We start from the raw sequence: 26,116 nt of genomic DNA, 5'->3' as shown, positions 1-26,116 counted from the left end.
CAGAAACTCCTGCCTGCAGAACTATCTGTGCAGCTTGGTAAAATGCAGATGGTCCCACAAGCTCAATCAGAATCTTTGGGGTAGGGTCCAGGTATCTTTAGTGCAGATGACTGGGACTCCACATGGAGAAATACAGGTGAACAGAGCCCTCATAAAGAGAGGGAGGGTTGGAGAGACCACTCAGGAATCAGTCACAGGTGACCTTGTGCTTCCTGCTACCATGGCTGCCCCTCCCAGCCTGCCTCACCTGTGCCTTTCTCCCTTCTCCCTTCCTGCCTTCAGCTCCTCTGTTGCTTCTTCTTCCTTAAACATCTTCACCGGTTCCTGTGCTATTACAGAGCCCCGTCTGTGGGTCTCATGTCTCTGCTCCATGCCACGCCCTCCCTTGGGCATCATCTGGGCTTTGGCTGGGTCTGTGGAGGGTCCTGGGCTGCAGTGCCATGAACAGTGGAGTGGGGCATGTGAAGTTGACAATCACACTGAAAGCTCCTGCCTCGCCTCTCTACCTTCTTCTCTTTTGGGGGTTTCTTTCCTGAGGCAGGGAAAAAGAAACAGGAACCCAGACCAAACTGAGGAAAACACGATCAGAGATGAGATGGGGTCAGAGGCAAAGGGCTGTTTGTCGGGTTTGCACTTTCATTACTGAGAGCATTGGAATAGTTTTAAGGTGTGCAAACTGTGAGACTAGACAATTTCACTTAGAAAATGAAACATGTGCATGCAGATGTTATTCTCATGGGGATATATGTCTGCCTCTGTTTGTCTACAAGTGTTCCCTTGCAGAGTCACAGACATATACAAAACCTGGGTTCCATCAGCTTTGTCTGCACATACGTGGCTAAATGTGTACAGGGATGTACAATTAAAGATTTTAAACACTTGATTTTGACAGTATATTTTGCAGCTGCTGTGCCAAGAACCCTAAGCTACTGTGGGTTAATGGGAGTTGTAGCAAGTATTTCTTTCTCGGCTGTCTCTTTTAGCAGAGCTTCTCTCTCTCTCTCTCTCTCTCTCTCTCTCTCTCTCTCTCTCTCTCTCTCTTCCCCTCTCTCCCTGTTTCACCCCTCCCTGCCTGCCTGCCTCTGCCCCTCCCTCCTTCCCTCCCTCTCTCTCTCTGAGATAGCAGACACCAGAGTGAAACTGGTGCAGCTTCCTTTGAGAAGCGTGCTTGCATGTGCGGATTGGCAGGATTGTGTGAGCTCCTCTCCCATCCATGCACTATTCTTGGAGGGAAATGCAATGTTGGAGCAGGGGCTGAGCTGCACTGGGAAGGTGGCTGGGAGCTCAGTGAGGCCAGGATCATGGTTTAGCCAAAGGCTGGAATCACAAGAATGTTTCACCAGGGTCTGCTCTGAGAGTTCTCAGACCCCCATGGATTTTAGAATTTTCCAGCCTTTCCTCCTTCACCTTCGCACAATTTTACTTTCTCCTGAGATGGCCCCAGATCTGCAAGAGACATTTGAGAGAAGCTATTTATTAGCAGACGTGAAGAAATGGATTCTGCACTTGATTATTTAGCCATGACTTATCAATGATGATGGATTGGAAAGCAGTGTAAGTAACGCAGTTATATATGTTGCTGGAGTTAGGTGGTCTGTTTTCTTGCTATTTTTTTTTACTTTAACTTTTTCAGTTTCCTTTTGAGAAAAGTAAAAATAAAATGCATAAAGCATTTCAAAGAAGTTAGGAGGGTCCAGGTTGTGCAAGCTTTCTTCTTGTTCAATGGACTTGCAGAATACCTAGTTCTATCAGAAGAGACACACAAACTACCGACATAGAAGCTACAAACATCCTCCGGAGGATGGGAATGAAATGGGTAATAAATGAAGAAGGTTTCTGAACTGACAGTCATTGCTATAATCAGGCTTATTCAGAGTTGCTAAAATATTTGACATTGGCTCATATTAGAATCAAAGAACTGAAATGTATTCTCTTTTCAGGATCATAAAAATGAAGTTAGCCTGTGGCTTTCAGAGCAGGTTCTTTCTGGCTGCGTAAATGTGAGGGTTTTTGTTTGTTTGGTTGGTTGGTTGGTTTTGTTTTTTAACTAATGTCAAATGTTGACTATGTTTCCTGTCCATTTCAACTTTTCTTGAGGTCGGACATCTCCCTATTCTAGAGTACAATGTCTGGTCACTCTTGGGTTGCAGGCCACTGTCTGGTGGAAAGCTAGTCATTGCTAGTTTATATCAGTCAGAGACTTTTCCATCTTTCTGTGTGAGGGCTTGGTTTAAGCACTTCAATTCCTAAGTATTCAGGGAGGAAAAACAAGTCACTTGAAGACCAAAATCAGTTTATTTCACAAGAGAAAGGAACGGCTATTTAAAAGATGAGAAATTGAAATTTAAAAATATGATCTGCCTTTTCTTCAAAATCTGAAGTGAGGTTAATTTTGTATAGGAAGAGTAACATAAGCTTTCTTGATTAAAAAGCAGTATTTTAGAGGAGGATTTTAAGATCATAAATCACTTAGGTAAGGTCATCAAAAGAGATGGCTGATATTTTTTATGGTCATTTGCAACTTTTTTAAAAAAGTCCATACGGTAATGTTAATGCAGCTATTTCTGGCTTCTTAAAACTTGCATAGATTTGGAAGTGAGATTTCTAACAATAAGAGTCGTGAGTTTTTCTGAGCTATCATTGCCTTTCTCTCTCTATCACATTCATACCCCAGGCAGAGCTACTGCCCCTCCCACCTGTCCACCCTGCCTGTCTCCCAGCCCCCATCCTTCTCTCTGAGTCTTGGAACATCATGAAAGACTCTTCTGCAGATTTCCTTTTAACATGCCCTGCCCAGCCTTGGACAGAGGGAGTACTGTGAAGCAACATGCAGGGCTGCCAATTTTGGAAATGAATGAGCTCAGTTGATTCCTGAATATTAAATCAGTTCTGTGAGCAGTAGAATGAGATCATATCTTACCAACCTGACCCAAAGTGTTCCTAACTTTATGAATTGGGGTTTAACATCATCAAGGGCTGTAGCACTGGGCACCCGTGGGGATCAGCCTAAACCCAAATGAAATCCCCAAACTCCACTCGGATTCCTGCTGGCCAAATGCACCTAGGGCCACGCCTTTTAAAATATGTCCTTTGTTATCAAGGGAAATCTGAGACAGAAAACACATGTTGGCAGCATCACGTGAGCGCCTCTCTGCACATAAAGTGGTTGTATCACAAGGGGAAAAGCTTTCGATCTTGTGCCGTTTTGTTTTGGTTTCTTGTTTATGTGGACTCTGTTAGACTCATGCATCTGGAAGAGGCTTGAAGCAGAGTGGAAAACCTAGAGCAAAAATCATGCCGGGGAAAGGAAAATCATTAAAAAACAATGACTGAAAACAGAATAATTTTCTTACCCAAATTCCAGTTCTCATCCTTGTTTTGGGTTCCCGGTTAAAGCAGATACCAGTTATAGCCTTCCTGGGTTAGGGGAGACAGACAGTCTTTCATCATGCCCCTGGATTTTGAGCAAAGGAGAAAGCTTGCTCCAGAAATAGAAAAGAAAAGGCAAAAAGAAACCACCTTTCGAGTTTCTGCTCAGTAACAGAGGAAGCAACCCCACCCTCCTCCACCCCCTCCTCCACACCCTCCTCCACCCCCTCAGCCTGTGCCTCTCAAGTGCCCCTGGTGGACAGCTCCAACCCGCACCCCCCCCAACCCCCGCCGCCCCCTCTAGAATCTCACGTGTTTTTGTGGAGGACGGAGAGTGCTTTTTAGCAGTGAATGAGCAAAGAGACCAGATATGCTGATACCTGCACATGGTCTTTGAGAGAGGCAGCTGATTGACATCGGGAAAACTGCTGAGCAATTAAAAAAAAATACTAGAGTCAAGGTGAAAGGAGAGAAAGAGACAGACAGAGAGACAGGTGGGTTGTCTCTAAAGTTTCAAGCAAAGTTCTGTGAAGCACCTAGCAGGTCAAAACTGATAAGGGCAGATGGTGAAGAAAAGTCTTAAACTGATCAGTGCCTTACACATGGAACGGAGCTTTCATTTCGGCCCGATGTTCTGCCAGAAAGCTTTGCTTGAGATCCACCGCCAGTGTTCTTGCTTTGCTCAACGATCCCACTATGCTGGTGTGTTCTCTCTCTGGACAGCCGTCTTTCTAACAACGGGTGCTGTTCTGAAAAGCTGGGAGCCCAAGAAATGCTGTAAAAACCAAGCGTGGCCTTCAGCTGTTGGACCCTGAGGAACAGCGCCTGCATTAGGGCCTTGCTCACGTTTCTTACTAGACAGGTTGCCGGCTCTCGTTTTTGCCCTTTGTCTGAGCTAATTGGCCTTAGTGTTACATCGGCCCACATTTTTCTCCCTGTAAACTCCATTCCTCCCTCATTTCATCTACACTGCAGAGAACTCTCAAGCTCCTGGTGAGTTTTGCTGCAAAGCCTGTGGCACGCTGGAAGAATGCACCCCTTCCGAACCTCGTCTTCCCACTTCTTCCACTGGAGACACTGCGGGGGAGAAACATGTAAATATCGTTAATAACAATGCATCGCGTCCTTGAAAATTGCTGCTAAGAGAGTAGATTTTAAGTGTTCTCACCATAAAAAAGTATGTAAGATAATACATATGTTAATTAGCTCAGTCTAGCTATTCCACAATGTGTACACATTTTAAAACAATGTGTTGTACATGATAAATATATACAACTTCCACTTGTCAGTTAAAAAATAAAAAATAAGTCCAGGCGCAGTGGCTCACGCCTGTAATCCCAGCACTTTGGGAGTCCGAGGCGGGCGGATCACTTGAGGTCAGGAGTTCAAGACTGGCCTAGCCAACGTGGCAAAACCCCGTCTCTACTAAAAATACAAAAATGTTAGCCAGGCATGGTGGCGGGCGTCTGTAGTCCCAGCTACTCGGGAGGCTGAGGCAGGAGAATCGCTTGAACCCAGAAGGAAGAAGTTGCAGTGAGCCAAGATCCTGCACTGCATTCCAGCCTGGGCGACAGAGTAAGTGAGACTCCATCTCAAAAATAATAATAATAATAAAAAATGAAAAATAGACATTTATATAATGAAGGTTTTTAAAAAAGAAAATTAAAATAAATTCGGAGAATGACCTGTGAAAAATGCCTCTGCAAGTTTTCCTGACCAGAGGAAGGACTTGGCTTCTCTCCTAGACGTTTTTTCTCGTATCTTCCTCTAGGAGTCAGTGGAAGAGTGGCGATTAGGTAACATCTGAATGTAGTAGAACCCAGAGCTGTTACCTCCATTTGAGCTACTGCTGATCATTGCTTGACTTCTATTCTCTCCATCAGTAAAATGCACGCGAAGCTTACCTCATTAGGTTTTTCGAGAATTAAATGAGATAATGCATGGTGCTTAGCTTAGTGTCTGGCCATAGCCTTGATGTCAATACTGTCCTCATGTTCTCCTGTCAGTGGTAGATCTGTCTCTCAGACACTTTCCAACAGAGGACCCAGATCCTTAATGACAGGGGACGTGGAAAGACAGGGAGGCAATGTCACAGAATGGAAAGCATGCTCGAGTAGAAGTCAAGACCTGGGTGTTTGAGTCCCAGCTCTGTGCATAACCATTTGAGTGATCTTAAGAAAATGATCACCCCTCTTCCATGCTCCAGCCCTAAATGGGTTACTCCTTACTCCGCCACTCTCCTCACCTTGACTCATGCCGGTCCCTCAGCACGACGGGTCCTCCTCCTGGCTGGCTCCTTTCTTCTCTCCTTCTATGAGACTCTCCTGATCCCCTGAGCCCCAGAGGGTCAGGGCTTCTCCTCTGCCATCCTATGGCACCTACATCTCTCCACGCTTACCGTGCAGCCATCACTGTCTGCCTTTCCCACTCAACTGTCATCTCTGTCTTGAAGCTCTGCCTTCGGTGTCAAGACCGGGCAGCACTCAATGAGTGTTTCCCAAACGGATGCGTAAATGACAGAAGGAATGGATGAAGAGTCCCTGCCCTGCCTCAGGTCCTGAGTGAAGATGAAATGAAATAATGTGTGTGGAAGGCTTTGATGAGTAGAGTGCTGTGCAGTTGCCTTCAGTTTTAAGTTAGTATGAGGACAAAGCATTTTTTATACCAATATTTTAGTTGGTTTCTCAGATACTGAGATTCACACATTTTAGTGAAACAAAACAATATTCTCTTTTATACCATCCTTGCAGTGTGGGCCCATTATTTGTTGTAGAAGCAGGCCAGGCTTTACGTGGGCTAGAATCTCTGATGGTTGAAACTGTGAGCAACAAAACTTTTCATTGCAGAATGACAGGTAAGATTCTGAAAGCCAGTGGCATGGGAGGGCTCGCTCTGTAACTCGGCTTGGCCCAGGGTATGAATGAGGGAGTTCAGATCCCTGCCTGTGAGGGTGGAGAAGGGAAAATGGTTTCTAAAAGCAGAGGAGGAAAGAGAAAGAATCATCATGGAGGCAGCATGGTCAGGGAAGGGGCAGAGGGTGTTGCATCTGACAAAGCTGGGTTTGGACGATAGCCTCATACTTGGGTTTTTGTTGTATCTCATGAGTCCTCTCCCTGGAGGAGTATTTGGATTCTATTCTGCTTCTCCCCTGAGTTTGTTTTCACGGTGGGACTATCCAGGACTAAAGAGAATGGCACCGTATTGCTCTCTCTTTCTGAACCCAGACTTGCAGGCCATATCTGGATTTATCCTTTTTATCAGCAGAATGATACATTTCCCATAGCAATGCTTGAACTCTGGTCCATGATGAAGCAAGCTCTTCCATGTTGTTAGAGTCTGTTTTTCCTTCAGAAAATGTTATTTGCAGAACAGCAACAACAAAACGTGTAACAGGAATTGTCCATTCCCATGGCCAGTCCTCATGTGGAGCCACAAGATGGCGCAGAGGATGACATGAAATCATGTACGTGAGCGTGATTTGCTACTGGGCAGCTCTGTAGGGCTGTATGTATTGATACCACATGTGTCTATATGAACGCCCCGCTGCTGCTGCCTTTGCCATACAGTGAATACACCGTGGGTCTATTATTCGCCTCTTCAGGTCCAGCCCAGGAGTGGGTGCAGACTCGTTTTTCACTTTCCTTTGACCCTGGGTGTCTCCACAAATGAACCACCTGCTGTGTCTTGGTGGGGGTGGAGATGCGGGGTGAAGTAATGAGCCCGCAAGGCCTGTCTGTGCCTATTGGCTGCTCTAAAGGGAAGTTGAGGAATACTGCAAAGCCACAAATCTGAGATGTCAGCTCATAAATCTGTAAGCTCCTTGCTTAGGTAATACGCTCCTTGACAGCCAAAACTGTCATTTGCACATTCTCTTCAGCTGAACACAAAAGTTCCGGTTACCAGACTGTCCCTGGATACTGGGGACTAAAAGCTGGTGATTGGGGGGGTTTGGGGGTGGGGAGGGGGCGCTGGGCTGATTGCCCTGGCTGCTCCCCACAGCTCCATGGCTGCTGCTTTCACCCCCGCCTGACCGTGGTCGCAGCGGGGGGCTTTCTCTTGGTATTTAATTAGTAAGTGTAGGCAAACATTCGCATTGTGGCACTGGGATAGGAAGAGTTGAACATGAATATAAAAATGGGGATGGGGCCGGGTGTGGTGGCTCACACCTTTAATCCCAGCCGCCAAGGCAGGCAGATCACTTGAGGTCAGGAGTTCGAGACCAGCCTGGTCAACATGGCGAAAACCCTACCTCTACTAAAATACAAAAACATTAGCCGGGCGTGGTGACACGTGCCCCAGCTAGAGGCAGGGAGGCTGAGGCAGGAGAATCACTTGAACCCAGAAGGCGGAGGTTGCAGTGAGCCAAGATTACACCACTGCACTCTAGCCTGGGTGAGAGAGTGAGACTCTGTCTCAAAAAAAAAAAAAAAAAAAAAAAGGAAATGGGAGAAATAGTTTCCAGCATTTAGCTTTTGGTGACAATGACTAAATCAATACAAATGTTAATCTCTGTTGCATTATGCTTTTGAAACTCTATTGGCAGTTTAGGAAAAATCCAGTCAACAGTTTAATATGAAAATAGAGACCTGCAGACCAAATGGAGGGCAGGAAGCAGATATTTGCCACACAAACATTTATTGAGCGCTTAATGTATTATAGGTGCTGTGTATAGTTTTGGAGATTCAAAAATGAATCAAAGAGAGGAGTGAACACACAAATTATCCCAACTATCATACCTGTGATAAGCCACAAGGTAGCTCTGCTAGCACAGAACATATGGAAGAGATGAATAATTCTGCTTCGGAGAGAAGGAGTCATATTAGAGTTGGGTCTAGAAGAATGAGCAGGAGGTGGCTGGGAAGGGAGGGCGTTTGGGCAGAGGAATTGGCATGATTCTCTGTGTATGCACAGGACCATGAAAGTGAATGGTGTCACGTAATTTTTTTTTTTTTTTTTTTTTTTTTTGAGAATGAGTCTCACTCTATTGTGCAGGCCGGAGTGCAGTGGCACGATCTCGGCTCACTGCAACCTCCGCCTCCTGGGTTCAAGCAGTCCTCTGCCTCAGTCTCCCAAGTAGCTGGGATTACAGACACCTGCCACAACAATCGGCTAATTTTTGTATTTTTAGTAGAGACGAGGTTTCACCATCTTGGCCAGGCTGGTCTTGAACTCCTGACCTTGTGATCCACCTGCCTCAGCCTCCCAAAATGCTGAGATTACAGGCGTGAGCCACCGCACCCAGCAGGTGTCATGTAATTTTATTCATATTTCATGATGACTAAGACAACGTATTTTTCAGATTCTCAAAACAGGCAATGATTAGTAATAGATCACCTTAAATAGGATGTTATAATGGTGATGAAGACCAATCACAGCTGACTGGAAACAGTAGATCATGGGTCAATAATGAGCCCACACCTGGGTTTAGTTACTGAGTCAACCTACGCTACTTGTTAATGTATCTATTTATCTTGAGCTGGTATTAGTATATCCATTTCTAAAAATCCTTGCTTGACAAGGAAAAACTATTCAGGAGAAAGAAGAGGAGATAAAGTCTAAACAACTTGATTTCACTTGAAAAGTCCTAAGTCGTCACTGGGAAACTATCTATAGTAAAAAGCACGGGATTTTATACCGTGTTTTAGGCAACTGAAAGGCTTTTTTACAATTGTAGTAAACACTGACTGCCAGCATTCTAGTACCAGTTACTTTATTAAGGTAAATTCCCAAAACTCACAATAGTGGGAAAAAATACTGATGAGACTTCTAAAACACCAAAGAAGTGTAGAACAACATCTTGGATGCTTTTAGTCACGAGTCAGAACGCCGCGGTGGTTACAGAGCAATAGCATTTCAGAGCTGGGAGAGACCTTAGAGATCATGTATTTTGTGGATTTTCAAATCTTTGAAGAATGATGTTCTGGGTAAGGAAGCTGCTAAGAGTCCATGAGCTAGTTAGTGAGGACTGCTAGACTCTTACACACTCACTCCCGGACCCCTTTGTGCATGATTTCTGTCATTCAACCAATGTTCATAAAGCCCTTGTAACATGGAGGATAAATATTTGAATAAGATACTGGCTTTACCCCGCGGAAGCTTAGAGCTTTGAAAGGAGGTAAGACATATAGGTAAATAATACACATAGGAAGTTATTTTAAAAATATAATGAGAGTTATTAGAGTTCAGAAGATGGAAACTTATTTCCTAGTGAAATGGATGACTGTGTCCTGTAATAGAATATTTACTGTATTTAGTAACAGATTTATACAGTCTCATTTGTTTTAGTTAAGAAGTTTGAGTATCCAACAGAGAAAAAAGGTTAGGTAAAAATTAAGTACAGTGAGGCCAGGCACAGTGCACTCACACCTGTAATCTCAGCGCTTTGGGAGGCTGAGGCGGGTGGATCACTTGAGGTTAGGAGTTCAAGACCAGCCTGGCCAACATGGTGAAACCCCATCTCTACTAAAAATACAAAAATTAGCCAGGTGTGATGGTGGGTGCCTGTAATCCCAGCTATTCTGGAGGCTGAGACAAGAGAATTGCTTTAACTCAGGAGGCAGAGGCTGCAGTGAGTCGAGGTGGTACCACTGCACTCCAGCCTGGGTGACAGAGTAGAACTCCATCTCAAAAAAAAAAAAGAAAAAATTAAGTATAGTCATGTGTCACTGAATGATGGGGATGTGTTCTGAGAAATGAATCATTAGGTGATTTTGTTGTTGTTTGAACGTCAGGGAGTGTACTTCCACAAATCTAGATGGTGTAGCCTCCTACACACCGAGGCTAGAGGGTAGGACTGTTGCTGTACTGAATAGTGTAGCCAATTGTAACACAATGGTAAGTATTTGTGTCCCTAAACATATCTAAACACAGAAAAGGTACAGTAAAAATAAGATTATCTTATGGGACCACCGGTATATATGTGGTTCGTCCTTGACTGAAACGTTATACGGTGCATGACTGTATTTGGTTTAGCCCATGTTTTTATTCTGAAGAAATGCAGAACAAGTTTAAAATTGAATTGTTGAATTGTTGTCATTAGTTGATAGCCTAATAAGAACATATTGTTCAAGTACAAGAATATCATTGATTTAATTACCCTGAAAATATAATTTTGAAAAATATCTACATTTTTTAAAAATTAAATTTTCGTAGTGTAAACTAAAATTAAATACTCAACTAACTGGTAACTCAGTTACCAGTAAATGTGAGCAATAGCTAAAGGCATCGCTGTCATCATGCTGAGAACTACCCCAGGAAGAAGCCAAAGAAAATCTGGGCCTGGAGCCCCCTCTGCAGGAGAGAGAGAGAGAGAGAGCCCTCCCCAGCTAGTCTGGCATCAAGTGATTTCTAAAGGCCAGAAATAGGAAAAAAAAAATAATCAAATCAAATTGACTTTTGGAATTGTCCTTATGAGGCACAAGTCTACAACCTTTAACTCATAGAGAACACCGTGAGCATATCTGCTTTCACTGGCAACTTCAAAAAACCCCTCTCCCAGAGGCTTGGGAAAACACACGTTGGACACAGACTAATGATAATGTGGAACAATTATTACAATGAACACAATAATTGTTTTATGAACATGATAGCCTGAAGAAACCCATACCAAGAAATATTTAACGTGTTGTCATCATTAAGAAGTCAGCAAACCTTAAAGACAAACACAATCTATTCATCCATCCATCCATCCACCCATCCATCCATCCATCCATCCATCCATCCATCCATCCATTCTGTAAGTGTTTATTGAGTATCCACTGCATAGCACGCACCATTCCTGGCAGTTAAGAAAATAAAAGGCCTCACTCTCATGGAACTTACATCAGAAAGGGCAATATTAATGATCAGCCCTGACCACATGCCTTTCCCTATTAATGATCAGCCTGGACCACATGCCTTTCCCTTAGGGAACATTGTAGGATGAATGTTCCCTGTGGTCTGAATGTTTGTGTCTCCCTCTAAATTCATAAGCTGAAATCCTAACCCATAAGATGATGTCATTGTAACATTGTAGGGTGTATTTTAGTTGGTGTGGATATGGAGGCAGAAAAGCAAGGATACTGGTGAACCTGGGGAATGCTTAAGAGGTTGGACTGTGCTGTACCCTTTAAAAAGCAATGAACAGGCTGGGCGTGGTGGCTCACGCCTGTAATCCCAGCATTTTGGGAGGCCGAGGCAGGCGGATCACGAGGTCAGGAGATCGAGACCATCCTGGCTAACAGGGTGAAACCCCGTCTTTACTAAAAATACAAAAAATTAGCCAGGTGTGGTGGCGGGCGCCTGTAGTCCCAGCTACCCCGGAGGCTGAGGCAGGAGAATGGCGTGAACCCAGGAGGCAGAGCTTGCAGTGAGCCGAGATCGCACCACTGCACTCCATCCAGCCTGAGTGACAGAGCGAGACTCCGTCTCAAAAAAAAAGTAATAAACAGAATCTCATGCTTCTATACAATAAAAATAACCATCTTCCCTATAGATGATGAAGAGTCTGTTAATATAATCTGACAGGCTTGTTTTGGAAAATATTTAGATACTTATACATCCAGATATATTCCAAACCATAGCCTTGTAAAACCTCTGAGCTAGCGCAATCCTTGAGTGTAAGTCTACCTCCACCTAGACCAATCTTTCCAAACCATTCTGTGGCTGGGAAGACTGGAAGGACCCCCAGGCTGACCCTGTTGGGAAGACATGCAACAAGGCTTACTTCTTCAGTGGTGTCAGTGATTTTGAGCCAGTTCTGACCATCCACTCATCCGTCTGTATTTGTGTAGTGCTCACTATAGACAAGGCAATTTTGGGGAATGCAGTTGTAGGAAAGATAGACATGGCTCCTGACCTTATGAAATGTTCAGTCTTGTGAGGAAGACACAAATAATTACAGCCCATTGTAAGAAGCAGTAAGGTGCTTTTGTACCCTTTTGGTCCATTTTTCTTTTTGAGATGGATTCTCGCTCTGTCACCCAGGCTGGAGTGCAGTGGTGCGATCTTGGCTCACTGCAAGCTCTGCCTCCCATGTTCATGCCATTCTCCTGCCTCAGCCTCCCAAGTAGCTGGGACTACAGGCACCCGCCACCATGCCCGGCTAATTTTTTGTATTTTTAGTAGAGACAAGGTTTCACCGTGTTAGCCAGGATGGTCTCGATCTCCCGACCTCATGATCTGCCCGCCTTGGCCTCCCAAAGTGCTGAGATTGCAGGTGTGAGCCACCACACCCAGCCTGGTCCATTTTTCATCTTGACCATGGACCACGCTGGTAGATGCCTGGGGGGCATGAGGGACATAGCCATCAGGCTCTATCAGCCTTTGTGACCAGCACAACTTATTTCCAGTGCATCAAAGAAAATGATACTGCCTATGCCCAATTTAGATGTGGGCCAGCTGTGTTAGTTAGCTTAACACAGCATTTTGTTTTTGCATATGTATTGATTTTGCGCACATGCTCTCTAAGTGCCTCAGAACACTGCCTACAGCATCCTGGTGAGGTTGACAATCAGTTGTCCTGTCCCTGTTCATCTGGCGTGAGGACACACTGTCAGAGGAGGAACTACCAAGTAAGTGATTGCCTCCAGCACACAAAAACTGCAGACACATGGTTGACATAAGAATCTAGTTTCAGCTGGTGGTTTTCAGGGCAAAGCAACTGCACTAACAGGAGATTTCCCTGACAGCTGATTTAAGGCTGTGGAAGACCCCAGTTTATCAGCTCAAATTGAGAATGTCCTTTTTTCAGTCCTTTTTTGGCTAGAAACGAGATCCTCCCAGCCAACTGCACAACCAAAACTTATATTCAGGATGTCCAGGACCTGAAACTGACATGGGAGTCAATATTCTACAGCCAGTTGTGGTGTTGACAGTGTCTGGGGGAAATCTTCAGAGCTGACTTGTGATGCAGCAGGGCTTACAGCAAAGGCATCCCTTTCACCTTGCACTTTAGGATTCATATTCTAAGAAGCTGCTAAGAAAAAATGTCTAAACGGAGACACTTGGGATATAGTTTTCATATTAATGTTTTATTTTAACAATAATGGGAGCAAACACCTACCAGGTGTTTACTCTGCGTCAGGAACTGTTCTGATAATCTTATTTGAACTTTGCAACAATTCCATGAGGCTAGCTACTCTTACCATCCTGTTTTACAGCTGGGGAGACTGTGGCACAGGAAAGTTAAGGAACTTGACCATGGCCACAGAGCTCTGAGTGTCAGAAAGAAGATTTGAAACCACACAGTTGGCTTCGCATCCTGTACGCTTGACTATTTCTCTTTTCTGCCTCTCTTGGGAGAACTCTGAAATACTAAAGTACTATATTACTAAATAAATGCTTGCTAAAGCATTTATTTGGTCCCATATTCTCAATTTACACCATTCTTTTCTCCAGTCACATGTCATTTTAGACTTTATGAGCCCTGTTGAAATCATCAGCTTAAAAGTGCCCTTGAGCAATTCTCTACTCTAGATTGAGTTAAACAGAGTATTTGTAGATAATCTAGAATCACAGACAATACCTGTCTTAGTTCCTTTGGGTTGTTATAACAAAAATACCATAGTCTAAATTTATAAACAACGGAAGTTTATTTTGTACAGTTCTAGAGGCCGAGAAGTTAAAGATCAAGAGACCATCAGGTTCAGTGTCTGGTAAGGGCCCACTCTGGTTCACAGATGGTGCCTTCTCGCTGTGTCTTCACATGGCAGAAGGGGCAAACAAGCTCCCTGGGCTCCTTTTTTAAGGGCACTAATCCCATTCACCAGGGCTCCACCCTCATGACCTAATCACCTTCTAAATGCCCCATCTCCAAATACCATTATCTTGTGGGTTAGGATTTCAACTTATGAATTTAAAGAGGGACATAAACATTCAGACCACAGCAACATCTAATTTTGAGCCACCTAACTTTGAAAGAACAAGGATTGATTAATCCAATGTCAGCATACAGTATACCATTAGATGTGAGCCCCTCTTAGCAAACTTGATAAAAGTGTGAGAAAAAAATTACCTAGAAGACTAATAAATACAGAATAGTCACATATAATTTCTGTTTAAAGATTTATACCTTACCAATTTCCCCAAAATGATTTAACACAACTCATTAAATATTTGTAAAATAAATTAAATCTTAAAATATATATTGGGAACCAGTTAGGAGGAGAGAGAAAAAGACACCAGTTCCTAGACCAGCTTGGTTATTGTACTTGGACATTTCTTAGGCTCTGAATTTTATGGACACTAAGGCAAATGGATCACAAAGGAGTAAAAGATAGGGGAAGGGAACAAAAGCATTTAGTGTGCTCTCACTGTGTGCAGATCATTCTATTGGCCACTTTCCCATACCTTATGCCCTGTATTCTCACAACAGACCCTTGAGGTAGTTACCATTATTTTCACCCACATCAAAGTATGTGGCAGAGGCGGCATTTGAACCAAGCCTATTTGACTCCAAAGCCTGTATGTATTTTTTTTACTAGGTTTAGGTTTTATTATTCTTACCCAATAAAGTGACATATGATTTGTCTGGAGATACCTAGTCTTCCTTTGAGGATTTTTTAAAAAATGGATCCCTATGTAGAGAACATTGGGTAAAATCATAGTAACCTATAAATAGTAGGTATTCAATCAATGTTTATGGAATAACATGAGTAAATAAATGCATGGATAATAAGATGAAGGATATCTTCTTTAATTTTATAAGCTAAATAACTGTTTTTTTGTAAATGCTTCTATGTTAACTATTAACCTCTATAAAAAACAAAGCCATATCTTAGCTTCATAATTCAGTCTAAGGCAGTTAGGTAAATACTTAACAATTTAATATTTTATGTTTTTTTCTTTCATAGTTTAATTTCTCAAAAGAATAGCCGAGGCCCCCTTATCTTTACTTCTTCCACCCCCATTTACTTCTCAACCCACTGAAATGTGCTCCGTGTTTCCTCTGATTCTGTTCAAGGTCAATAATGAACTCATTAATTCTAATCCAAGGGACACTTTGCATTCTCTGTATTTTTTGGTCTCTCAGGGGCATTTAACATTCTTAGCCACTTATTCCATCTTCCTCTTTACCTCTCTGGCTGCTCCTTTGTAATCTTCTCTTTTATATTCACTCATGAAGTATTGAGGATTTTCATGGATCTGTCACGGGTTACGTTCTGCTTGCCTTCTACTCTGCACCTCCCTGGGTCATCTCATCCACTCTCATAACTCCAGCTGCCAGCTTCATGCAGAAGACTCTCAAATCTGAAAACTAGGATCAACTATTTTTTATATCCAAATACTCTAAATGAAGATCTAAGCCAAGACTGTCTATCTTGAAAGTAAGTTATTTCTGTCTATGGAGGCAAAGGCTCATGTAGGAAGTGAAGAATCTTATATATTTCTAAGCCATTTCTTGGTAGTCAGTCACGTATTAGGAGTCAGTTCTGTGTGTTTTTAAATACAGCATTGAACGACTCAGTGTTTATTGTTATTCGACTCAGTGTTTATTGTTATTAGTGATTTGTTGGACAGGCTAGAGAGAAAGCACAGTTATTTAAAGATAAAGTGTTTGTAGCCCTTCTCAATTGCATAGCATACATACAGATAAGATGTCTGTGGAATTTTAATAGAAATCAGTGTGAAATAAGATTCAATTTATAAAATCTCAAATTACAGACAACTTGTCAAAGCCTAGCTGTTGTGTAAACGTGGGAATTCACACAAGGAAAAGACGATTGATTGGTTGATTGATTATATAACATGAGTTACATTCTATCCAGTTGCACCTGAATATATTCACAGACGCAGCTGGATGGCTCTGATTTAGAGAACAAGTATTTTCTTCTTTTCACACAATCTGTTCCTAGAAGTGCCATCAAAACATAAATATTATTTTCTCATAATAATATAAGGCATAGTGATTTTATTCTTAGCCAAGGATTCAGTGTTGTAGAATTAGTTATAATTAATAATGTGTTAGTAAAGTTGAGATAGAATTTTAAACCTATCTGAGTACTTAAAATAATGTAATTTTGCTCCAGATTCTGCCAAAAAAAATGGAAATTATTTAACCTAGGATTCTAATAACTAACAGTATCCATAGCATTAAAAATTACCTTTACATATTGTAAATGTCACCTGCCTACAAATAACATGTCCATTAAAGTAAACATTACTTAAATATGCAGCTTAACAGGGCCTGATTTCTTTACAATTAACTAGAAAATTTGAACTAAATCTTCCTGAAGATTTCTTCTCTATTAAAAACAAAAGCTGCCTCCTTTCCTTGCTTCACAGCTTTTTGGACCTGCCTGTGATGAATGTCCTTTATTGCCCGGTGTAATTTTGCCATGGTTTTTAGCAATCTGCAAACACTCCAGCCCAGGTAACCTGACGGTAGCATAGACAGGAAAGGAGGGGATGTGAATTTCTGCCTCTCTGCCTCTAGTGAGGCTGCTAAGGTACCAGCCATCTAAACATCTGCCCAGGTCTTGGTGCAGTCCAGCTTTTCAGCAGAGTCAAGGGCAGAAATTCTGCCCGACTTCTGTGTCTGGTACCTATTTGTACAATGCAGAGGTCCCATGCAAATTGTTTTCCTTTGAAATAACCTTAATGATTTCTTCAGGTTTCAACTACAGAAAATAATTTGTTGAATAAAAATATTAGAATGAAAGGGGGGAAAAGAAATTACTTCCTCTAGCAAATGAGACTCTTGAATTCAAATTTAATTAACCAAGATGCCCCCAAACCACAGAGCATGTCACCCAGTGTTGACAATTAATTAGCTTTGCTCTGAAAGAGCTACAGGTACCCAGCAAAGAGTTACGGCTTAAAGGCTTTACTCGCTCTGTGAAGGCTGCCCATTTCTAGCTATCATGCCTTGATAGTGGTTTGCTGCTTCGGGCAACAAATTACATCTGAAGTGTGTGATTTCATGTCCGTTTTTAATTTCACACAATTGAAATATGGGAAAAATGAAAATAAAGCTCTACTTCTTTTCAAAATAAAGCTCTATTTCTTTCAAAATAAAGACATTGAAAGTGAACAACACTACTTCTTTTCGGTTTCTCATGCTGTTCAAGATAATTTTCTATCAAACGGTGAAGGAAGATAAATACTAAGGAAAACTCTAAAGGAATGAGTGGTCACTCTTGGCTTTTAGGTGGGCTCTCTGTTTATGGTAGACCATTCAGCTTCTTCCTTTTACCATTAAATTAGCATATGTATAAATGATTTAACTAGAAACTTGGAGCTAGCATCTAAAAGGCAGCATGGTGTGATGAAAAGAACATTAGATTCCTTCGATTCTTGAAATCAGATTATCTGGGATATGCTTATCCCTTGAAGGAATCTTAATTTTAGTTGGATAGTCCTTAAACTAGAAAAGATATACATACATATTTTATAGACAATTGCTTCTCAGCCGAAAAATCAGGCACTGACATTCCATGAGGAATGGACTTTAATTAGCCCGTGATTGTCTTTCTCTGTCTATATTTATAGGCAACCGAAATAGCTGGGTTGTAGGTACATGGTTTCATCAATTCCGTTTAATAAGACCAGCCAGTTCACTATCATTCATGTTCATGAAAGATAGGAATAATGTCAGTTAACTAAAATCATTTATATCTGGCTTTGGGATGGCTTTTTTTTTTTTTTTTTTTTTTTTGAGATGGAGTCTTGCTCTGTCGCCCAGGCTGGAGTGCAGTGGCGTGATCTCGGCTCACTGCAAGCTCCACCTCCTGGGTTCATGCCATTCTCCTGCCTCAGCCTCCCGAGTAGCTGGGACTACAGGCGCCTGCAACCACGCCCGGCTAATTTTTTGTATTTTTAGTAGAGACGGGGTTTCACCGCATTAGCCAGGATGGTCTCGATCTCCTGACCTCGTGATCCACCCGCCTTGGCCTCCGAAAGTGCTGGGATTACAGACGTCAGCCACCGCGCCCAGCCCGGGATGGCTTTTTAATGCATGTTTAAATGGATCTGGTGTCTTAGGTGTTTACAGTTCTTTTAATTTATGTATTAAGCCCAGTTTCCATAATTGCATACTAGGTGGGACTTAGGAAAAGGCAAGAAGCTATTAAGTTTCCCTGGTACTAAGCAGGCCTGGGGGTGGGCAGATCAGGCCAGGAACATAAAGATCTGTAGTCAGGGAGCATCTGATAAGAACGGATTGATGGTCAAAAGGTCAGCTGGCACAGGGAAAAGTACGTGTGCACCTAAGTGCAGATGAAAAAGAAAGTCAGATCCACCCACACTGGCGCCGAGGCTTGCAAGTGGATGTCTGGCAAGCAAGCAGAAGCCGAGATGCAGATCGGGAAGCTAAAATAAGGAAGCTGGGGCATCTGGGAAGACCGAGACACAGGGCTCCGCACAGGCTAAACAGCAGGAAGAAGAGCGAGTAGAATTGGGGTACAGGTGTGGCCAGGTCATCAGTTACCCAGGTGCACGGCCGCTGTCAGGAGGTCAGGCAGCAGGCAAAACTCTGTTCACAGGTAGGATAGTGTGAGGGATCCTGCCCGCTGTGCTTTCTCAAGTAGGGACTTCTTACCTCTCATTGTCCAACGTACTTCTGCTTTTCTCCTCCCTGATGAAGATCTTGTGACTGTGTACTGGCAGGTTGGAGCCCACCCCTCCAGGACAGCAGGGAGCAAAGGAAGGGTAGCTCTGTAGGTGTGGGTGGAGATAAATATTCATGCATGGGCAATGAAGCAGCTCTAAGCTATGGAATCACATGTCAACACATATGTCACGTGGCATCAAAGGCAGTTTATACATTGGTAAAATGTTCCTTTGAACTTTTCTATTCCACAGGAATTGGGAATAAGTTTTGGGTTATTTCATCTTCCAGTGTCCTTAAAAATGTGGAGCATGCTCTCTCTTAAAAATATGAATGGTTGCTGTGGCTTAGAGCAAGTGGCCACCTTCCCGAGGTCATCCAACTCTCAGAAACAGAACTTCTCTGTTTTAATGAGTGTTCTTCTCTAGATCTTGACCTAGAACTTGTTGTCTAGGCAGTATTTGGGTCTGACTTACTAGGTTTGCTGGACAGACAGAAATAGAAAAGTGCAATGAGACAATCGATATGTTCTTAGGTGCCCACAGAGTGTGGCACCAACTTGTCAAGTTCTGGACAAAATTAGATTCATTAGTGCAGAAGTCCTCAACCTTCTCTTGGGTCCTGAAGCCCAGCTTTTGCAGATGGCGTCTTAGTCATTAGTAAGGCCGCTCCATCAGAGTCCCCGTCATACAAAATATTAAAGGAAGCTGTGAAGATCGGTTGCAGTGTCTGCTATCCTGCTGTCGTCTGGCCAGAGGTGAGCCGAGACTGTGGGGCAGCGGGGTACTGAGCAGCTGCTGTATAATGAGCCGAGAGGGGTTAACCCCTGGCAAGGCAAGTAGAAGAGTCATTCTTAGCATGCTTAGAATCCCAATATTCATTGCAGCAGCTTCACCAAGCCCTGAGAAACCACAGCATCAGATGGTTTCTTAGTAAATACACTTATCAGAAACAGAGGCAGAGGGTGCTTCCCTTTGAACTTCTGAGACAAAAGCCCCCAGCAAGGCGTGGATTCTGCCACCGACGGAGTATTTCTTTGGTCTTTCTAAAATCCAGATCTCTGCAGCCAGGAAATAACAAACTCTTGCTTTGTACTTCTGTTTAGCCTTCCATGCCAATGACTATTTTTTTAATTAAATATTTTCTGCTTTATTTTTGTGTACAAAAGTGTCTATTTTCACACAGGGAGCTTGGCTCAGCAAACATTCGTAGTTACTTGGCTTTAAACAAAGGAGAAGGTTTTACATTGAATAGCTTTTATTTAAAAATTGGTTTATACTATCAAAAGGAAACATTGAGGAAACCCCCCAGGGCATTTGGACTGGGCACAGATTTCTTGAGGAACACCCCACAAGCACAGGCAACCAAAGCAAAAACGGACAAATGGGACCACATCAGGTTAAAAAGCTGCTGCACGGCACAGGAAACAATCAACAAGGTGAAGAGACAACCCACAGAATGGGAGAAAATATTTGCAAACTATCCATCTGACAAGGGATTAATAACCAAAATATATAAGGAGCTCAAACAACTCTATGGGAAAAAAATCTAATAATCCAATTTAAAAATGGGCAAAAGATCTAAATAGACATTTCTCGAAAGAAGACATACAAGTGGCAGACAGGTACATGAAAAGGTGCTCAGCATCATTCATCGATCATCATAGAAATGCAAATAAAAACTACAATGAGATTATCATCTCACCCCAGTTAAAATGGCTTTTATCTAAAAATCAGGCAATAACAAATGCTGGTGAGGATGTGGAGAAAGGGAACCCTCATACACTGTGGATGGGAATGTAAATTAGTACAACCACTGTAAAGAACAGTTTGGAGCTTCCTCAAAAAACTAACAATTGAACTACCACGCAATCTAGCAATGGTAGTACTGGATATTTATCCAAAGGATAGGAGGTCAGTATATCGAAGAGATAGCCAAACTCCCATGTTTATTGCAGCACTAGTCACAACAGTCAAGAGTTGGAAGCAAGAAAAGGTGGTACATATACAGAATGGAGTACTCTTCAGCCATAAAGAAGAATGAGATCCTGCCATTTGCAACAACATGGATGGAACTGGAGGTCCTTATGTTAAGTGAAATTAGCGAGGCCCAGAAAAACAAACTTCACATGTTTTTATGTGTGCTGCCCAGATGACACAATTCAGGAAAAGCTTTCAGCTCCTACCAGAGAGTAAAGCTCTTCAGCTGTAGTGGGTTTACCTGCTGTGTGTCTTCAGGCTTCTCCCAGTTCTTTATCTCTGCTGTGGAGCCAATATAAAGTTATCAATAACATTTGGTGGTGTAGATGCTTCTCATCTGTGCAATTTAGGAGTAGACTCTAATACAGAGCAGCTGCTGGGTGAACCAAAGATGGCTTTAGTGATATTTATAGCTTATTGATTGCATAGTTCTTTGTCTATGATTATCGTTCAATAAATACTGATGGACTGAGTTTCCCGGAACACTGAGATTCGTTTTAAGCAGCTTCCAGCATTCTTTCTGTGTATGTGGGGGGAGGTTCAGGAGGCAGTAGAAGGTGGCCATAATAATGTTGTCTTGTGGTGGTAGTAGTTGTTATAATTTCCCTTTTATATCCTAATTCTGGCCACGACCTAACTCACTGTACTGAGACATTTTCCCCCTATAATATGGAGGTATGTTGCTAAGCAACCAGATCAGTAATTGGTAAGTGCTTATGTATAATATGATTTGATTTGAGTTACATACAAAAATATGTAAATGGTTTTTTATCTTCATTATTAGATAAATGATTATCATTTGGTTTTATTTTGCCCAAATAAAATAAAATAACTGCTTTCATTTACCAAAATTAACATGATGTAGTAGAAAGGCCTTGGATTGAGAGGATGGAAACACGAATGCAAGTCCCAGGTCTGAGAGTCAGCAGTCCTGCGGCCATGGCTAAAGTCAGGGAACTTGCCAGGCCTTGTTCTTTTTTTTTCAACCTGTAACGTGTGGTACAAATACCTTCTCTGCTGGCCTCCCAGGGCCACGTTAAGGATGGATGTGATGATGTATAGAAAATGTTTTAAGAAAAAAAAAATCCAAGGTCTAAGCATTGTCTAGAATTCCAGGCTACTTAATCTTGGAACTCTGAGTCTGTTAGTATAATTCCAAAGGCTGGATTGACTAAGAAGTACTGTCCTCCAGCAGGGCACAGAGCCATAGGGCAGGTCTGCGCCTATAGAAGAAAGTAAACACATGGCATGGACCCTGAATAAGTGAACAGTGCAGTGATGGTGGCGAGGCAGAAGCAAAAGGCCACGTGGTCAAGCACCATGTCATTAAGCATTAAAACATAAGATAGATCATCTCAAGACCAACTGCTGGCCAGGTGCAGTGGCTCACACCTGTTATTCCTGCACTTTGGGAGGCTGAGATGAGAGGATCACTGGAGGCGAGGAGTTCAAGACCATCCTGGGCAACAAAGTGAGTCCCTGTCTCTACACAAAAAACCTTTTTCAATTAGCCAGGCATGATGGTGCACACCTGTAGTCCTCGCTACTCTCTAGGATCACTTCAGCCCAGAAGTTTGAGGCTGCAGTGGGCTATGGTCATGCCACAGCACTCCAGCATGGTGACAGAGCCAGACCCTGTCCTTAAGAAAAAAACAAAAGAAAGCAAACAACAAAAAGACAACTGCTATAAGACTTCAAGGGAAAGCACAATGATCCATGGGGGCTGAAGTCACTGATGAGGGCAACTTGTACAAGTCCTTGAAGCATAGGAAAATTCTTTTTTCTTTTCTTTTCTTTCTTTTTTTTTTTTTTTTTTAGACAGAGTCTTGCTCTGTCGCCCAGGCTGGAGTGCAGTGGCACAATCTTGGCTCACTGCAAGCTCTGCCTCCTGGGTTCATTCCATTCTCCTGCCTCAGCCTCCCGAGTAGCTGGGACTACAGGTGCCCGCCACCACACCCAGCTAATTTTTTGTATTTTTGGTAGAGACGGGGTTTCATCGTGTTAGCCAGGATGGTCTCGATCTCCTGACCTCGTGATCCGCCCGCCTCGGCCTCCCAAAGTGCTGGGATTACAGGCGTGAGGGGAAGATTTTTAAGGGTAAATTCACAGCGATGATTTCCATTGGTTAACAGTGTGCATTAACATGCAAATGTCAATCCATTTCCCAATGATAGCAGTGCCTGGCTGTAGTATTTTGAGGCTAATGGCCACCATGTTTGCCTCCTAGCAGTAAACATGTTATTTGAAGTCATGTCATGAATTACCTTCCTGCACTAATGAAATAGATAATTTACATAAAAATCAGGAAAAAAAAAAACCCAACCCCCTATGCTTTTCAATCTCTAGAGCCATGGAAATGACCTCCCTGACAGCCAATTAGAAAATACAAAGGTGAAGGTGGATGCTCTTATTCCCGATACGGAGAAGTTCCAGAATGACTAGCATGCTTCTTGGCTATGCCCAAATACTTTTAAGTAGGTGTTATTTCACAATAAAGCATTAATGGTGTTTGTTACATGTGGATGAATATCTTCACTGTGTCTGGAAGCTCTGCCTCAGAACGCAGGATCTTGTTCCCTATCCCTGCTGTTTATAATCTGTTTTATTACCTTCTCCCACTGTCATGGACCGGATGGTTTTTCTAGGGGCTGCTGTGATCTGTCATGTCATTGCTCATTATCAGATAGCCTTAATCCTCAGAACATTGAAATAGTTCTATAATGGCACGTGAGCCATGGCAGCCCACAGCAGCACTGGCCATTTTCACATGAAATGGCAGCCTGGATTGTCCTTTACATGCTGACAGGGGAGACTGTCCATCTGCCACCCCCGTCCTGGGTCGGGACCCTTTCTGTTCAGCAGGTGCAGTGGCTCTGAGAGTCTCACAGTTTTTCAGTTGATATCTCACCCATCAATTACCTGGGTTGGATTTGTAGAGCTCGAATGACCTCTTAAATTTTATAAACATTTTACCCACCTATTTGAGCATCCCACACTTGAGCACCCCTCAGACAAGATGAAATAGGATAGGGTTAGGAACACACAGTATTCCTGAAACTTTTAAAGATATAGAGGTCCTTAAAAATTACCATATTGCCTGATTTTCCTGTCTGTGCCCCAAGGAAAGTTCTATTCTTCATGAAGCAAATAATTTTTAAAAGATGGCTAGGTCAATATTTTAGTAATCTTTAGACACTAAGGATAGGAGATTTCAATTTAATTCTCATGAGATGCACTTAGAATGAAGGGTTTTCCATTTGAACACCCTGCAGTTCTCACAATCCAGGGTAATAGTCTGACAAATAGTCTATTATACAATTACAAAAAAAAAAAAAAAGTCAAAATCAAGTTCCCCCTCTAATCTATATAATTGAGACCTAAGACTTTCCCTGCACTTAAAGCCATTGAATCCACCAGATGAATACGGACCTCATTTTTTTAGGTTTGGGTAGATCTGGCCAATGAGAGCAAGTAACCATCCTATGTGAAGGTCATTTCAGTTCTAAACTGATCCTTGAATTCAGATATTGTCATATTGATGCATTAGGAGAATTGTCTTGGGTGTGAGATGAGTGAGGCTATGGAGAGAAAGGACTGGCACTCAGAGGGAAGACTGAGCTTACTGGGACGTTCTAGCCAAGGACAGGCTACTGCTCTTCTCCTCACTGCCTGATAATGCTCAGTGTGGCACCTTTTTTTTTTTTATTTCTGAGACAGAGTCTTGTGCTGTCCCCCAGGCTGGTGTGCAGTGGCATGATCTTGGCTCACTGCAACCTCTGCCTCCCAGGTTCAAGCAATTCTCCTGCCTCAACCTCCTGAATAGCTAGGATTACAGGTGTGCGCCACCATGCCCAGCTAATTTTTGTATTTTCAATAGAGATGGGGTTTCACCATGTTAGCCAGGCTGGTCTTGAACTCCTGACCTCGTGATCTGCCTGCCTCGGCCTCCCAGAGTGCTGGGATTACAGGTGTGAGCCATCGCGCCTGGCCCACTTTTTGTTTTTTTATAGGTGTTCAGGAAATATTAATTTCATCCTGCTAGAGAGACTTTTTCCTTGAAATAAGGCACAGATAATTATATGAAGCTAATGGATGTTTAAAGATGTATGCTGGGATAAATAGCTTTAGGAAATATATTGTACTATCCTTGGTAAGAATAAGACAAGTAAATATTGCTTATGGTAGTTTTTAAGTTAAATTTTCTGCTACTGGAAATCTTATAAAACAATCCATTCGTTTTTTCCTATGAAAGAAAGAACTTATCAGGCATTAATTACATAAAATATACTTCTAATCAAAATGTCTTTACCTTTTCTTTTTTTTTTTTTTTTTGAGATGGAGTGTTGCTCTGTCACCCAGGCTGGAGTGCAGCAGCACGATCTCGGCTCACTGCAACCTCTACCTCCCAGGTTCAAGCGATTCTCCCACCTCAGCCACCTGAGTAGCTGGCATTACAGGCATGTGCCACCATGCTCGACTAGTTTTTGGATTTTAGCTGAGATGGGGGTCTCACCATGTTGGTCAGGCTGGTCTCGAACTCCTGACCTTAAGTGATCCACCCACCTCGGCCTCCCAAAGTGCTGGGATTACAGGCGTGAGCCACTGCACCTGGCCGTCTTTACCTTTTCAATTCTCTCATGACTGCCTCTCCTTTATGTCCCTAAAGAATACAATTATACATGAATGATTTCTCAACCTTAACCTTCTCTTCTCTGTGTCATTGAAGTGCTGTATGAAAAGAACTGAAGCTGCTGACCTCTAAGACATTGGAATATATAAAAAAAGATCAAATAGCTGCTTATAATGATGTCAAAGATAAAATGCTATTATAGAATCTATGGCTATAAAAATGTAATTTATATTAATTTTTAGTATTCTGAAAATTTCCTGATATATTTATTTTATACACACATTTTAAGAAAATAATTTTATATGCATTCTCAAGATGACTTCCTCTATCACTGTTTTTCTGCATTGAAGCCAACGGAGGCTTTCCTAAATGGAGTAGAGTCCAGGAGTCATTGCAGAATCTCTATACTGGAAATCATTCTGGTTCCCCACTGCACGCATCCCTCTCCCTCGTATTCCTGGTAAGCAGTTTTCTACCCACCATTTGGATATTTTCAGTGACAAAAAACACTCACTATTTTATGAAGCCAACACATCACTAGTGGGTTACTCCAATTTTGAGAGAAATGTCTCTTATACTTATCAAGCTAAAGATGCTTTTACATTTCACCTG

General features: G+C 42.5%; 1 protein-coding gene across 2 annotated transcripts in view; it reads left to right on the top strand.

Annotated features, from left to right (window-relative positions):
• KIF26B (kinesin family member 26B) overlaps positions 1 to 26,116 on the top strand; it is a 565,489-nt gene that overhangs the window by 362,237 nt on the left and 177,136 nt on the right. Inside the window, exon 1 of one of the 2 annotated variants that reach the window (XM_016941996.4) lies at positions 1,135 to 1,554. The exons of the other annotated variant lie outside the window; for it this stretch is intronic. Within the exon in view, the coding sequence (XP_016797485.2) occupies positions 1,532 to 1,554 (23 nt within the window). The 5' untranslated portion in view covers positions 1,135 to 1,531. Of the gene's footprint in view, positions 1 to 1,134; positions 1,555 to 26,116 lie in introns of those variants that run through there. 2 annotated transcript variants of the gene reach the window in all.

The sequence above is a fragment of the Pan troglodytes genome, chromosome 1 (assembly GCF_028858775.2).
Source record: "Pan troglodytes isolate AG18354 chromosome 1, NHGRI_mPanTro3-v2.0_pri, whole genome shotgun sequence".
In the NCBI taxonomy this organism is placed as follows: domain Eukaryota; kingdom Metazoa; phylum Chordata; class Mammalia; order Primates; family Hominidae; genus Pan; species Pan troglodytes.
Note: the sequence above shows the minus strand (reverse complement) of the source record. Positions and strands in the feature narration are given on the sequence as shown.